General features: G+C 45.6%; 3 protein-coding genes across 3 annotated transcripts; 1 reads left to right on the forward strand and 2 right to left on the reverse strand.

Moving 5' to 3' along the window:
- Positions 1-711: 711 nt before the first annotated feature.
- On the forward strand, positions 712-3,194 carry PHATRDRAFT_bd1210 (predicted protein; the record flags this gene model as incomplete). Its single annotated transcript, XM_002176171.1, has 5 exons — positions 712-1,276; positions 1,520-1,909; positions 2,057-2,272; positions 2,639-3,083; positions 3,182-3,194. The coding sequence occupies 5 exons, from the start codon at positions 712-714 to the stop codon at positions 3,192-3,194; spliced, it is 1,629 nt and encodes a 542-aa protein (XP_002176207.1).
- Positions 3,195-8,138: 4,944 nt separating this feature from the next.
- On the reverse strand, positions 8,139-9,298 carry PHATRDRAFT_bd1211 (predicted protein; the record flags this gene model as incomplete). Its single annotated transcript, XM_002176174.1, has 3 exons — positions 8,139-8,212; positions 8,403-8,538; positions 8,654-9,298. 3 exons carry the CDS (start codon positions 9,296-9,298, stop codon positions 8,139-8,141), a joined length of 855 nt encoding a protein of 284 aa, XP_002176210.1.
- Positions 9,299-9,806: 508 nt separating this feature from the next.
- On the reverse strand, positions 9,807-12,179 carry PHATRDRAFT_bd1212 (predicted protein; the record flags this gene model as incomplete). Its single annotated transcript, XM_002176175.1, has 4 exons — positions 9,807-9,812; positions 10,198-10,715; positions 10,756-10,807; positions 10,836-12,179. The coding sequence occupies 4 exons, from the start codon at positions 12,177-12,179 to the stop codon at positions 9,807-9,809; spliced, it is 1,920 nt and encodes a 639-aa protein (XP_002176211.1).
- Positions 12,180-14,942: the final 2,763 nt, after the last annotated feature.

Below are 14,942 nucleotides of genomic sequence, written 5' to 3' on the forward strand. Positions count from 1 at the left end.
TTACCCACACAGCTCTGTGCGAGTGGATTGGTACCAGGCGCTAGACTGCACTGAGTTTTTCATCGGATCTGTAAAACTTGACAGTAATGTCGCGCGTTTCGTAACACCTACCAGTGTGATCCGTGCAGTGGGAGAAAAAGAACCAGAACAGATCTTGGTTCGCGCCCAATAGCGGCTTTTAAATCCGCGGGTACGATCAGTTGACAATTGATCTTGAAATCAGTTAAGTAAAATTCAGGTGGTTTCAGATGGTCGCCTGTGGTCAATACTTCGTTAATCTATCTCACGAGTTTTCCCCTCCTTCAAAACGATTATACGAATCACAAAAGTATCTTAACCGATGCGTTCCTATTTGATTTATGATAATTTCAGTCACAATGACTGGATTACAGGGTCGGAATGACCCGTGTACTTATCAATTTTGTCACCAGTCATTCGCAATTTTCAGTTTTGTTGTTCGAACTTGTCACTTTTCTGAAAATTCATCCGAAATTTTCCGAAATGCCGTGTCCTACCGTTTACTCAATTCCCACCGTTTCCACCACTTACCATGGCTGATGCTGATGCTCCCAACGCTCCTGAAGCTGGTCCATTTTGAAATTAAAGGAACAGGCGGAAGGAACATTAAACGAGTCAGTTTGTCGTGATGATGCCATCAAGATCCTGTCAACTACGACATACAATGGTCCAAGTTGTAACTGGAATATTGATATGCTGTTGCAGAAATTTCAGTATGCCATCTCGGAATTGGTCAAAAATGACGGAGTTGCGTTGCCGGATGGGCAGCTTGTGACTTATTTGGTCCAGGCATTGAAGGACCCAAGTCTGAGTTATGTTTGTGACACAATTCGCACCAATGCCACTTATCGGAACAGTTTTCCGGAAGCGCAGCTTTTTGTGAAGACTTTTGTGTCTTCGTCCACGAGCAAATCCGAAAACACGCCTCGACAGGTCAATGATGTGCAAACATCAGGTAGTGGGGCCTCCGGTGGGAGTAAGAAAGGAGGTACCGGGAAAGGAGCCAGCAACCCGACTCCCTTCAAGGGTGCAGTCACGGCTCGCAGTTATACTCCGGGAGAATGGAAAAGTTTTTCCAAGGACCAACAGGAAAAAGTGCGATCGCTGCGTAATAAAAAGAAGCAAGGAGGGAAACCCGAGGAATCAGAGAGGAGTGTTGACAGTGTAGCACGGGGTGAGCCTGTGGACACTAAGGAAGTCCATACCAGCAGTGAAATGGAACCGACTTCAGATGCGGCTGGCCTGCAATTTGGCCGTGGTGCGTATAAGAAATCGGTCGGATTCACTGCGGACACCGCTTCTCCTTCTGAAAACGGAACGAAGAAGCAGAAAACGCATCACGATGCGTGAAACGCGGCACCCGATGCCAGTGTTTCGGGGACTAAGCAATGCATTTTACCAGATCGAGTGATATTGAGCCTCACCTCTACACGCAGCATTTGTGATCTCAACGCATGCACTCATCTTGGTGAGGGCCGCTGCGAGTTGGATTCACATGCAGACACATGCGTGGCTGGGGCAAACACTGTCTTGATTGGTGAATCGCAGAAGTCCGTAACTGTGCGACCTTTCTCCGGTGAATATTCTGCACTGAAGAATATCCCCATTGGAACGGTTGCCACAGCTTACACAGTACCAGAAGACGGGAGAGTGGTGCTTCTTATTATTAATCAGGTCCTATTCTTTGGGGACAGATTGAAAAACACCCTATTGACCCCCAACCAGATGCGAGACTTTGGCATTGATGTTGACGATGCCCCTCGGCAGTACGTCGCCAACTCCAAGCACTCTTTGTATGTTCCTGACTCCCAACTTCGGATTCCGCTGCAGCTGCGCGGTATATTCTCGTTTTTGGAGTCGCGGAAGCCCACGCAACAGGAACTTGACGAGTGTGAGCATATCATACTCACCTCTGATGTGCCGTGGGAGCCTTGCTCAACGGACTTTGCCCGTTGAGAAGAAGAGGCCGCTAAGAGAGACCGGAGCGTATCATTGGTAGACACAACGGGACTTTCCACTGGCCACACAATCCTATCAGCACACCCATATGGTATACGAACTGTTGCGGCTTCGCAGCGAATACTTGAGACTTTTCGTTCCTTGACAGAGGTTGAATTGTGCGAGACAAATCTGGCGGACCGCCTTATTTCCTGTGTTAATGTTGCGTCGGATGATTACTGTGGAGACGGGTTGGACGGTAGAGCTGACTCGGATGTGTACCCGGACTCAGAAGACTTCACTTGTGTCGTCTCAGGTATGACATCAAGCGAAAGACGGTCAGCGTTGACAGCTGAGGTTTTGTCGAAGCGTTGGAATATTGGCCTGGATTCGGCCAAGCGGACTCTGCAAGTAACAACGCAGAAAGGTGTGAGAACGGTGATGCATCCCTTGACCCGACGGTATCGTACTCGCCAATCGCATTTACGATTTCCTACCATTCGGACCAAGGTTTACACCGACACCATGTTTTCGTCCGTGATTTCCATCCGCCAGTACAAGTGTGCCCAGGTTTTCACAACCAACACGGCCTATTCGCGTATTTACCCTCTGCAGACCAAGCAGCAAGCTCCTGATGCACTAATGAAGTGGATACATGATGTTGGGGTAATGAGTGACCTAGTTTATGATGGGTCTAAGGAGCAGGGAGGTGGCAAACATTGGAGAGAGATTGAGCAGCGTCACCATATACATCACCATGTAACGGAGCCACACAGCCAGTGGCAGAATCGAGCTGAAGGAGAAATTCGTGAAATTAAGAAGGCTGTTCGGCACCGACTGCAGGTTTCTCGTGCACCACGGCGCCTATGGTGTTTTTGTTGTGAATGGGTGTCGGCTATCCGTCGATTAACTGCTCATGACATTCCTGCGCTAAACGGTCGAGTTGCCACAGAGCTTTTGGAAGGGGACACCCCCGATATTTCTGAGTACGCGCAATTTGACTGGTATGAGCCTGTCTGGTTCATCGACCCAACTTCTGCTTTCCCTGAAATGAAGAAGAAATTGGGCCGATGGGTCGGAGTTGCATCAGATGTGGGACAGGCGATGACTTTTTGGATTCTTCCAAAGTCATGCATCCCAATTGCACGTTCCTCTGTTGCTCGCGTCTTTCCAGACGTAGCCGCTACCGATGAATTTAAGGCTGACCTTGCTGAACTTGATCTAGCCATCGAAAATAGAATTGGAAACAGTAAAACTGCAGAAGAAAACCAGGTTATTGATGGTCAACTTGCAAATGTAATTTCGGGTCCGACTGATGATCTGTTTGAAGGGTATGCCGACAAGGACTTCCACCCTCTCGAAGAGGCTGCCGAAAAGGCCGAAGCCGACGATTATACGCCGGAATCCCTGGACGAATATCTGACTGCTGAAGTCTTACTACCAACTGGTGGTGAATTGTTGCGTGGTGTTGTAAAGGCTCGGAAACATGATGCTGATGGCAATCCTGTGGGGACCCGTCACAGCAATCCGATCCTCGACACACGTGAGTATGAGGTAGAGCTTCCTGACGGTTCAATCAACGTGTATGCGGCCAACATAATTGCAGAGAATATGTACGCGCAAATTGACCATGAAGGTCGTGAGTTTCTCTTGATGAAAGAGATCACAGACCATAAAGTTGATGGTAACGCGGTTCGCAAGGATGATGGCTTTACCACTGGTAAGAATGGCGAACGGAAACCTCGCATGACAACAAAAGGATGGAAACTTCTTGTATCATGGAAAGACGGATCGACGACTTGGCTTCCGTTGAAGCATCTGAAAGAATCGAACCCAATTGAAGTAGCCGAGTATGCAGTTGCGAACAAAATTGTTGAAGAGCCTGCATTTGCTTGGTGGGTACGGCATGCACTTCGTGTTAGAGACAGGGCAATTAAAAAGGTCAAGTCGAAATACTGGAAGCGGTCGCACAAGTACGGCATTGAGTTACCTCATTCTGTCGGAGAAGCACTTCGTATCGATAAGGAAACGGGGACCACATTTTGGCGCGATGGAATTGCGAAAGAAATGAAAAATGTGATGCCTGCGTTTGAATTTCGCGACGATGACCGGATGCCGGTCGGCTACAAGGAAATCAAATGTCACATGATTTTCGATATCAAGGCCTTTTCACTACAAAGGAAAGCACGCCTAGTAGCAGGAGGGCACACGACGGATCCACCTAAAGATACGACATTCGCAAGTGTTGTTTCTAGGGACAGTGTGCGAATCGCGTTCCTATTGGCGGCGTTAAATGACTTGGACATTCTTGCGGCTGACGTACAGAACGCATATTTGAACGCCAAAACAAAAGAGAAAGTCTGGACGCGCGCTGGAAAGGAGTTTGGATCAAACGCCGGACGACCGGTGTTGATCGTTCGCGCATTATATGGATTAAAGTCGAGTGGAGCTAGATGGAGAGACCATATGGCTGCAACCCTACGTGAGGCGGATTATGTCAGCAGTAAGGCTGATCCTGATGTTTGGATGCGTCCCGCGACCAAACCAGATGGTTTCAAGTACTGGGAGTACGTTCTCGTGTATTCTGACGATATTCTCGCCATTAGCCATGACCCGAAAAGTACGATGGACTACCTAGAGTCCAAGTACACTCTCAAGAACGGTACCGTTGCGGAGCCAACAACTTATCTTGGAGCTGAGATCAAGAAGTGGCGCATTGAGGGTTCCGACGATCCAGCGAAGATTCGCTGGGCGATGTCTTCGGAGACCTACATCAAGTCGGCTATTGCTGATGTTGAAACGGAGTTGGCAAAAGTTGATAAATGCCTTCCTACAAGGGTATCGACGCCTCTCAGTGCTGGCTATAGGCCAGAGTTAGACCAGAGTCCGGAATTGGACGCAAGGAGGGTCACGTATTATCAGGGTCTAGTGGGGGTCCTAAGGTGGATGTGTGAATTGGGCCGGATCGATATTCTGGTGGATGTTGCAATGATGTCTCGCTTTTTGGTGCTGCCACGCGAAGGGCAATTGCAGCAGCTATTTCATATTTTCGCATATCTGAAGGCTCACAAAAGGTCGACCTTGGTTTTTGACGATTCAGTTCCTACGTTTGATGCTGAACGGTTTGTTCAGAAAGATTGGTCGGAATTTTACCCGGGTGCAGCGGAGCCGATTCCGCCTAACGTACCGGAACAACGAGGTAGATCAGTGTCAATGACGTGTTTTGTTGATGCGGATCATGCCGGGTGTCGGTTGACTCGCCGGTCGCATACAGGAGTATTGATTTACGTGAACCGTGCGCCAATTTTGTGGTACTCGAAGCGGCAGAACACGGTGGAATCAGCAACGTACTCGTCAGAGTTTTGTGCGATGCGGACGGCAATTGACATGATTGAAGGATTGCGGTATAAGTTGAGGATGCTTGGAGTTGGACTGGACGGACCAACCCATGTGTTATGTGACAACCAGTCGGTTGTTATCAGTTCGACTGTGCCGGAGACAGCATTGAAGCGGAAGCACAATGCGATAAATTATCATAGAACGCGCGAGGCGCAGGCAGCAGGAATTGTCTCAATTGCTAAGGAACCGACAGAGACGAATCTGAGTGATTTTCTGACAAAGAGTGTTCCTGGTCCGCGATTGAGAATGCTGAGTGGTACGGTTCTTTGGTAAAAGACCAAAGGCCAACAACGGGTGTACTAAGGTATTCCAAACCCCTGTGGAAGTTTCCAAAATGGATTCTGAAGCCAGCCTCTGGAAGAGTGTGCTTTATCGGGCTAGACGCGCAAGAGCTTTTGCTGTGTGCGGAGGTATTGCGGTTCTAGCTCGAGGGGACTGATTTGATAGAGCCATACTGACCCGGATATGGGGAAGTAAGGTTGAGGACAAATGACCTTAGAGGACATCTCAGGATGAGATGCTAGGGTCATCACTTTAGTCTAGTCTTGTGCACATCGGATGATGTGCTCACTTTATTTTATTCTAAAGCACTTTGCAAGCTGTACTACTAGTCCTCTTGTGTGCTTTGTTAGACTTCGCCATGGCCATGCATTAGATGGTTTCCGCCGCAGCGGAATCATTGGTCAAGCGACAGGACAACGATGAATGGAATCATAGTCCGAATATCATAGTGCCAATGAACAGAGCACCACGTGGATATTAAAAGATACGTATGGCCGACAAAGCCACACAACGTGCTGACGCAAACACGATTCGCAAAGAACAACAGAAAGCTGTATGCCGGACGTCGGCAGGTTAGGTATCCCAGAGGAGTAGCTCTAACCCTATTTGATATCCCAGAGGGAATACTTGATATCCCAGAGGAAGCATATGATATCCCAGAGGGAATACACGACACAAGCAATTCGCGGAAGAATAGCTGACTGTGAATGTGAAAGCTGTATACCAGACGTCCGCAGGTTAGGTATCCAAGAGCAGTAGCTCTAACCCTATTTGATATCCCAGAGGGAATGCATGATATCCCAGAGGAAGGATATGATATCCCAGAGGAAATACACGACACAAACAATTCGCGGAAGAACAACTGACTGTGAAGGCTGTATGCCGGACGTCAGCAAGTTAGGTATCCCAGAGGAGTAGCTTTAACCTTATTTGATATCCCAGAGGGAAACCCTGATATCTCAGAGCAAAACCCTGCTATCCCAGAGGGATTACTTAGACATCCCAGAGGGAAACCCTGCTATCCCAGAGGAATTACTTAGGAAGAGTTTTTGGATAAATTTTATACAGCGAGGTACATAGTTACTACTCTGGGATACCCCTCCCCTTAGGCCCTTGTCCTCAGCTGAGGCAGGCATTTGTCCTCAGCTGAGGACGCAGAAATAGAGAAACAAATGGGCCAAATCCTGTAGACACGGTACAAAACTATACAGATAATAGGGATTTGGCTATGATGCTTAAGAAACACATTTTTACCATTAATACTAGGAGTTACTTGTATCCACTTAGTACTACAAAGTCTTTAACTACCATGCAAGGTAGTCAGGTGTTGGGCAAAGCATGGCTGCCCTCCCGTTGTGTAGCAAATCCATGGTTCTTTGCCTTCAATTGACACAAAAAAATTATTTAAATGGGCCAAATCCTGTAGACACAGTACAAAACTATACAGATAATAGGGATTTAGCTATGATGGTTAAGAAACACATTTTTACCATAAATAATAGGAGTTACTTGTATCCAATTACTACTATAAAGTCTTTAACTACCATGCAAGGCAGTCAGGTGTTGGGCAGAGCATAGCTGCCCTCCCGTTGTGTAGCAAATCCATGGTTCTTTGCTTTCAATTGTCTCAACAACTTTGCATACAGAGCAAACATATGTGGTCTTCTTGGAACACACCAAACACCTTCCCTGCTGTCTTTGGTTTTTAATAGTACCATCTTTGTTCTTTCTTTTTCTTTTGGTGGGTGTTAGATGTGCGGAGAAACCACATTGCGGCTCTCCAGGTCTGGAGATTGTTGGGCTATCCTTGTCCAACTCATCCCTCCCAACTTTGCGACTTCCAACACTATTGTACTGGTTGTCAACCAGCTCCTTGGCTAACAGTGGGCGTCACCATAGGATGATCATTTGGCTATAACTTTTCTAGAAAGGCGCAAATGGCTCTGCTGTCCCTACAGTGGGAAAGGAATTGATTCGAACTTTCTAGTCAGTTTTTTTTTTAATTTCTGACTCCTAGGAGAGATTGAGTTATCATAGTCCAAAAAAATTTGGTCTAGCTCGTGACTCGAGTCACGAGTGGATTTCGACGCCAAATCGTTGAAACACAAAAGTCACCATGGCGGACTTGGATGAAGCTTTCATCGCTTCATCAGATGATGAATCTGATAAAAATTGTAGAGTCACAAGGAAACGTACAATGGAAGATACCGGGAAAAAAATTTCGTCAAAATTGTCCCGATCGAAGTCTCCAAAGGCATCCAACACCAAGTTGGGCCAACAAGAGTGTAAAAAACAACTTAACATTTGGTAAGTTGCAATTTATCAATGTAGTTTTTTTTAATACGTAAATACTAGTGGTTCTCCGGGTTATTTATCCAATTTCATGGTCTCATCTAGGTATCTAGCCGAAGGCGGCTGAGATACCTACCGCTTCATAAAGTCGCTCCATTGTACATTTGACACATAAATAGATACCCATATACTGAGTTTATTTCTTCATCCTATGGTGACGCCCACTGTAAGGCACTGTAGAAATCCTTCTGCTTTTCTTTCTGTCCAGCAGACTTTCCTATTCCTGTACATTGGCAGTAGGCTAACCATGTGTCTTGGATATATTCTCGTTGCTGACTTCACAACCCCAATGAATCTCAAGCCAATCCTCTTAAGCTCGACAGCTGTCACAACGGAGGCAAAATAAGAATCAGCACACACAATCCAATCATTCCCCCACCAAGGACAAACAAGTTCTTTGATAATCTTTGTACCATGAGGTAGATACTCATCCTCCTTGTCACCCTCTTTGTTGGGAGGGTGCAGTTGTGGACCATAGTTGGGCCTGGCTACTGAACTCAAAGTTTGTGGTGAGTATGAGGATTCCAAAGAACCGAAGAAGTTCTCCGGCTGTGATTGGATGCTTGTTTTGTTGAGCAAGCATAGTATTTGTAAGCCAACACATAGTAGTCAGCTGGGTCGGCGGAAACATGAGCAGAAAATATTCGAGGCGCGAAAATCTCACCTCATTGTCAGAGTCTTGACCAATAAGGTCACCAACTGAAGTACGGATATAGAAGTGCCCAATATAGACATGGCCATTCACATCCAGCCGGGTTTTTCTTTCATTCACATACCACTCTGTTTGGTGCACTGTGGCTACCAGAATTTCGGACTCTGTGTCAGCCAAGGTATTGTCATCAACCGGGGTCTCGACAATTTCGGCTACCGGGCTATCGGGCTCTGTGTCAACCAAGGTATTGGGCTCTATGTCAGCCGGGGTTTCAACGATTTCGGCTACCGGGGCTTCGACACTCTCTTCCATCAAGTTTCCGGCTTCCATGTCTGCCTCTGCTGCCTCTGCGGCTATTTCCTCAATTAAGGACATTCCTTCATCTTCTGGCAGTACAAATGCCTTTACACTCCGAATGTTCAGTGTTTTTTCCTTGAACAAACTCTCTCCAAAATCATAAACTGTTGTAATCAAAGTAGAGGTACGCCCGGTTGAAACGGATACAGGGGTGGTCGTGACGTCTAGAACCGTTCCAACAAGCCGCTTGGAGTGCTTGTTGACGCCATATCTCTGTGCGCACTTGCTCAGATGCACAACATGACAAGCCTTTGCCGTCACCTTCCCTCCAATTCGAAGTCTAGGATCCCTCACTGGCATGTCTGACAATGCACCAAGCCTAATTTATATGACATAAACCAAGTATCAGGGATGTAATGGCCATTTCATTGACGTCCAGACAAGCCATTTTACCCGCCAAAAAAAATTGAAAAAAAACGATGAACTTTCCGTTGACGGTCATTTCTCTGTCACTTTTTGATATTAAAGCTTGCTACTTTACCCCAAGACGTTTTAGAGCATGCTGAAGACAACGGTAGCGGTAACTTTCTTTAATAATGATTTCTTTGTTTATTACCATAGGTCTGAAAAGTGGCCTCACCTGAGGTCTGAAAAGTGGCCTCACCTGAGGACTGGTCCTCAGGTGAGCACAGAAGTAGAATAGACACTTAGTGTCTATTCTACTGTGCAAACTCCTCAATTGAGCAGGATTTTTCCTCACAGTCAATTGAGGGGAGCAAAAAACGGACGGAAAGCAAAATTGTAGTGTGTACGATATGTACCGAGGGCTACTAGAACAAAACCAAAAACTAAGGTACACTTTGAACTCCTATACCTAATACAAATTATGGTCGAAAATAAAAGAACATACATAAACCTGTACTTCAGTGGGTGAATAAACTCAAGGCCTTTGCATGCAACTCAAGTACGTAAAAGTGGAAATTAACGGGTTACAGACCGTGTACATTGTGCATGTGACGTACATAGCACATCTTGCCTTTCTTTGTACCGCAAATCCACACCTCTTTTCCCCCTATAGTCTCATCCAAACATTGAGAACAACAGGATGTAGTCTTTTGTGTACACACACAACATTGACCCTGTAGCAGATAGTTCGTTTCAGTTCCGTCTTTTTGTTTTCTCTTTCGTTTAGTTGGAGTGAGATGAGCAGCTAATCCTGATCTTGGTGCCAATGATCCACAAGCAAGGAGGGGACTCACATCATCTATCACATCCAGACGCCGTCGGATTGATGCCAATCCACCCATGTTGTCGTAGTTGTTGTCAATCAACTCATCTGCAAGTGTAGCATAAAATTCCTTCTGAGTTGTCTTAGTATTGGTGGATTGGTGATAAACTAGCCAAGAGTCAACCACAATCATTCCGAAAATAGTCATGTTGACTCGCATGGACCAGTCATGTGTACCCAGCTTTCGCTCCAGCATTAGAGTGTCCTGCCGGTGTCTATTGTGTCTGTCAATCATAGGACAGCATGTATAGTAAATCTCAGCTGCCTTTGGTTGCGGAACACTCAGCAGCACCAGGGATGGCTGTGCATTGGGAGCTTCATCTACCTGCCTCCATTGTTGCCTTTGAAACTTTTTCCCGGGCTCAAGTGAAGAGGCAGTTGCAATGAAGTATCTTCTCTCTCGATCCATCCAAACAAATGAGAGCATGGATGCCTGACCACTGGAGTCCCTAGTTATGAGCCCACTTTGATCTCCTTGTTGATGCAATTCTTTGTTTGATAGGTAGTTCATGGGGTATCTTCTTGTTACTGTTTTGATGACACCGATAAATCGCAATCCTACTCTCATCAGTTCCCCAGCACTGAAGCAAAGTAGCTATCTGCACATACAATGTGGTCAGACATTGTCCATGGCTGTACAAGATACTTGAGAATCATTGTACCATGAAGAGTTTCTCTGTGACGCTCTCCATTAAGTGCTTCTTCTGCTGCTGTCTTTACCAACCTTAGCAGAAGCATGACGCCACTGCTACCGCAAGCAGTGTTATGAATCTCACACCCGTTCTCCGGCTTTCTATCAATTGCAACATACATGGGGAGTCCATGATTTATCCAATGGCCACCCTGTCCATACCACCGTGATATTGATTCGTCGATGCAAAGAAGATCAGATGGTCTGAACCGATTTTCACGGTGAGCATTAAATTGCTGAACAAAGCCATCTACCATAGTCCACCAAACGCTTTCATTCCCCATTTCAGCAAACAAATGATCAGCTCGTTTGGTCCAGCAAAGGCACTGCCACACTTTGTCAAATCTTTCCCGAGACATCCCAGTCCTACCAAAAGCTGGAGCCGGCACATACTTTGAGGTGCTCCTTGTCAACCAAAGGCTTGCCCTTGCCAAAAACTCGAAGCGTGTGGCAAGGATTAATACACCAAAGAACTTTAGCATCTCTCCATTTGAGATTTCCTTTTGACCCATAGAAGAAAGAACTTTCCTTGTCTCATCTGACATTGTATTGAGGGTTGTAGTTGGAAACATCATTAGAAAGTAATCCAGACATGAAACAGATCTTCGTGAATCAGTACCTTGACCAAAAATTTCACCAACAGTATTTTTAACACCCCACGGCCGGAAGGAGACTTCTCCATTCATTTGACATTTAGTTGCATTGCTGTTGTTATACCAGAATGTTCCGTGGGTATCCGCATTGGGCGCTACATCTCGGTCCATGGGTTGATCTTCAGAGTCCAACCCAGTATTTTCATCTCCATTATTGTTACCCGTCACTTGAGCTAGTCCTGGATGGATATCCATAGGTATGGGGGGTATAGGAGTGTACGGAATGGGAGTTTGTGTCTCCTCGGGATAATCAGAGTGTGCTTCCTCTCGCGGAAGCAAAGACAGCGATGCTTGGTCAAGGTTTGATATTTCACAATTGCGATTGGTGATATTAAGCGCAGAAGGCGCAAATAATTTCACTCTTCGAATATTCAATGTTTTCACCCTGAAAGTTCCTCCCCCGAGATAATATTGTGCCTTTATGTTGGTTGTCGACCGATTGGTTCGAAAGCCTGGAGTCACCAGCACTTCTGAAATTACTCCTTGCACCATTTTTGAATTCCACAAGGCACCATATCTACGACGACATTTGGCTTCGCAGGTGACAGCAGTGGCCTTAGTTTCGACCCAACTACCCACTTCTCTCCGGGGATCATTTCTGGTTGTCATGGTTATTTTATTGTACAGTTGTAACAACCTTAATAGTCAAACAAATGCTCAAGATGGGCAAGCAGAACACGTTTAAAGGTTTTTAAAAAATTGAAAAAATTACTAAATTTTTCGTTCGGTATCCTCAACAATCAAAGCATGCTCGGACTCTATTGAAATTGAAAGCATGCCACCTCTATCCCATAACACAAAAAACACGCTGATAGAAATAACGGCAAACGTTGCAACCGACAGCTTTGTTGTGATTACTTCGGTTGAAAAATGCACCTCAATTGAGGAGTAGCTCCTCAATTGAGGTGCACAGTAGAATAGACACTAGAAAACTGGAACAATAACGGGCTAGAATCATCTAAGGAACCGAAAGGATCCCGCAAACTTTCGTAGACGACCAAAGGCGTAAAAACATAAGATTATAGACTTGTCAGATAGACTTAGGGATATGAACCCCTCATGTACCGCTTGACGTAGGGTTTTCTAGTCCCCACACATCGAAACCATAAACATAGACATGGACATGGAGAGATGTGTCCCCTCAAAACCACTATGGGAAAAGTAGGGATCCACAACTTGTAAAATAAAAACTTCGACACTGCATGCAATGACATGTAGTACTGCAAATGCAATTTGTTCCAATACTGTCTTCATCGAAACGGGAAAGTCGGCAAACCCTTCTTCACTTGAATCAATATAAAATTTGACGCATAAGATTCTATTGTACTGGAGCTGACTGCGCCTTTGTTAGCGCATTGGCTAAGTTTGTCTCCGATGGCTCATAAGCAATCTTGATAGCTCCCATTGCGACATTCTCTCGTACAAAGTGATATGCAATAGCATTACTCTTCTTCTTCAACACTGATTCCGGCGCTGTAGTATTGTGTACCACCGACATATTGTCGCACAAAACTCTAGCCGGACCATCGATCGGAATACCCATCATCCGTAACTTATACCTTAAACCCTGAATCATCTCCGTGGCAATCTTTAACGCAACAAACTCACTTCCGAACGAAGACGTTTCAACTGAATTCTGACGCTTCGAAAACCACATAATCGGAGCACAATTGAGATAAATCAAAACACCTGTTCGTGAACAACAAGTGACTTTGTCTCCAGCATGGTCAGCGTCAACAAAAGCAGTTATCTCCACAGCCCTACCGTGCGGCTTCGGAGCATTCGGCGGAATAGGTTCCTTTACATTACCATAAAAATCCGTCCAATCTGCACCATCTATAAAATGGTTCTCAATATCAGCATACGAATCATCAAACACAAATCGTGACCTGTTGTGAGATTTCAAATAATCGTCCTATGTGTGTCATAGCCACCGAAGCAGAACTCGGTGCCCTCTTTTACAATGCCAAGGACGCTACCGCTTTCCGGGTCACTCTCGACGAACTTGGCCACATTCAGCCACCTACCCCTATTCAGACCGATAACGCTTGTGCATCCGGCATTGCCAACGAAACTATCAAGCAACGACGTTCTAAAGCCATTGACATGCGTTTCTACTGGGTTAAGGACCGCGTCGAGCAAAAACAGTTTATTATTTACTGGCGACCCGGCCTCACGAATTTGGCCGACTATTTCTCCAAGCATCATTCTCCCGCTCATCATCGCAAAATGCGCTCGCACTACCTTCTCGAACAGTCATCAACCAATGACATAGCAACTTCTCATTTGCAGCGAGGGTGTGTTGATCCAACTCCTGGTAAGGACAGCGTCTTACCAGAAGTTCAATCGCCTACTGCTAAACTCCAAGTCGCTTCCGTCCCACACACAACGAATCACAGCCCCACAGTCCCTACGAATATCCAAGAGTACATTGTAGACTCATAATCTTCGTAGTTCATCGTTTTCCTGACTTCGATCTCCATCGTCGTTTTGTGTTCATCAATAGTTTTCACAGCGTCACTTTACATTAGTAAGGATTTGAAAAAGATTTTATTGCTTTAGAAAAGAAGTATTGTTCTCCGGGTTAACCAAGAGGGTTTACTTATGTTGTTGGACACTGAACCCGGAGGAATTACTTACAACATCGGACAGTGAACTGGGAGGGAATACTTATATGTCGCACTGTGAACTCAGAGGGAATATTTATATGTCGCACTGTGAACTCAGAGGGTTAACTTATGAGGAGTTTTTGGATAGAGTAACTTTCACCCTTTTTGAATCTCAGTGGGAATTTTTTGGATCCCAGTGGGGTGCGTTAAGTAAAAAATGAATCCCTGTGTAAAGATAAAATATTCATTCATGTATAAATTTACTACACAGGGATCTCCTTTTGCTTAGGAGTAGTTTTTGGATAGATTATAAGCATCATTGTAGGAAAGTACTACTCTGGGTTCTCCCTCCCCTTAGGGTACCGAGTTCTATTCGAATAAGGTTGCGAAGCGAAGACAGATCCCTGAGTAATTACTATGAGGTCCGGTTCTGATCCCTGAGTAGTACTTAGAAGCAAGGACAGATCCCTGAGTAATTACTTAGGCGTAGTTTTTGGATAAATTCTATACAGTATTAGAGTTAGGGTTAGGGTTAGGGTTAGGGTTAGGGTTAGGGTTAGGGTTAGGGTTAGGGTTAGGGTTAGGGTTAGGGTTAGGGTTAGGGTTAGGGTTAGGGTTAGGGTTAGGGTTAGGGTTAGGGTTAGGGTTAGGGTTAGGGTTAGGGTTAGGGTTAGGGTTAGGGTTAGGGTTAGGGTTAGGGTTAGGGTTAGGGTTAGGGTTAGGGTTAGGGTTAGGGTTAGGGTTAGGGTTAGGGTTAGGGTTA

The sequence above is a fragment of the Phaeodactylum tricornutum genome, genomic scaffold (assembly GCF_000150955.2).
Source record: "Phaeodactylum tricornutum CCAP 1055/1 PHATR_bd_17x31 genomic scaffold, whole genome shotgun sequence".
In the NCBI taxonomy this organism is placed as follows: Eukaryota; Bacillariophyta; class Bacillariophyceae; order Surirellales; family Neidiaceae; genus Phaeodactylum; species Phaeodactylum tricornutum.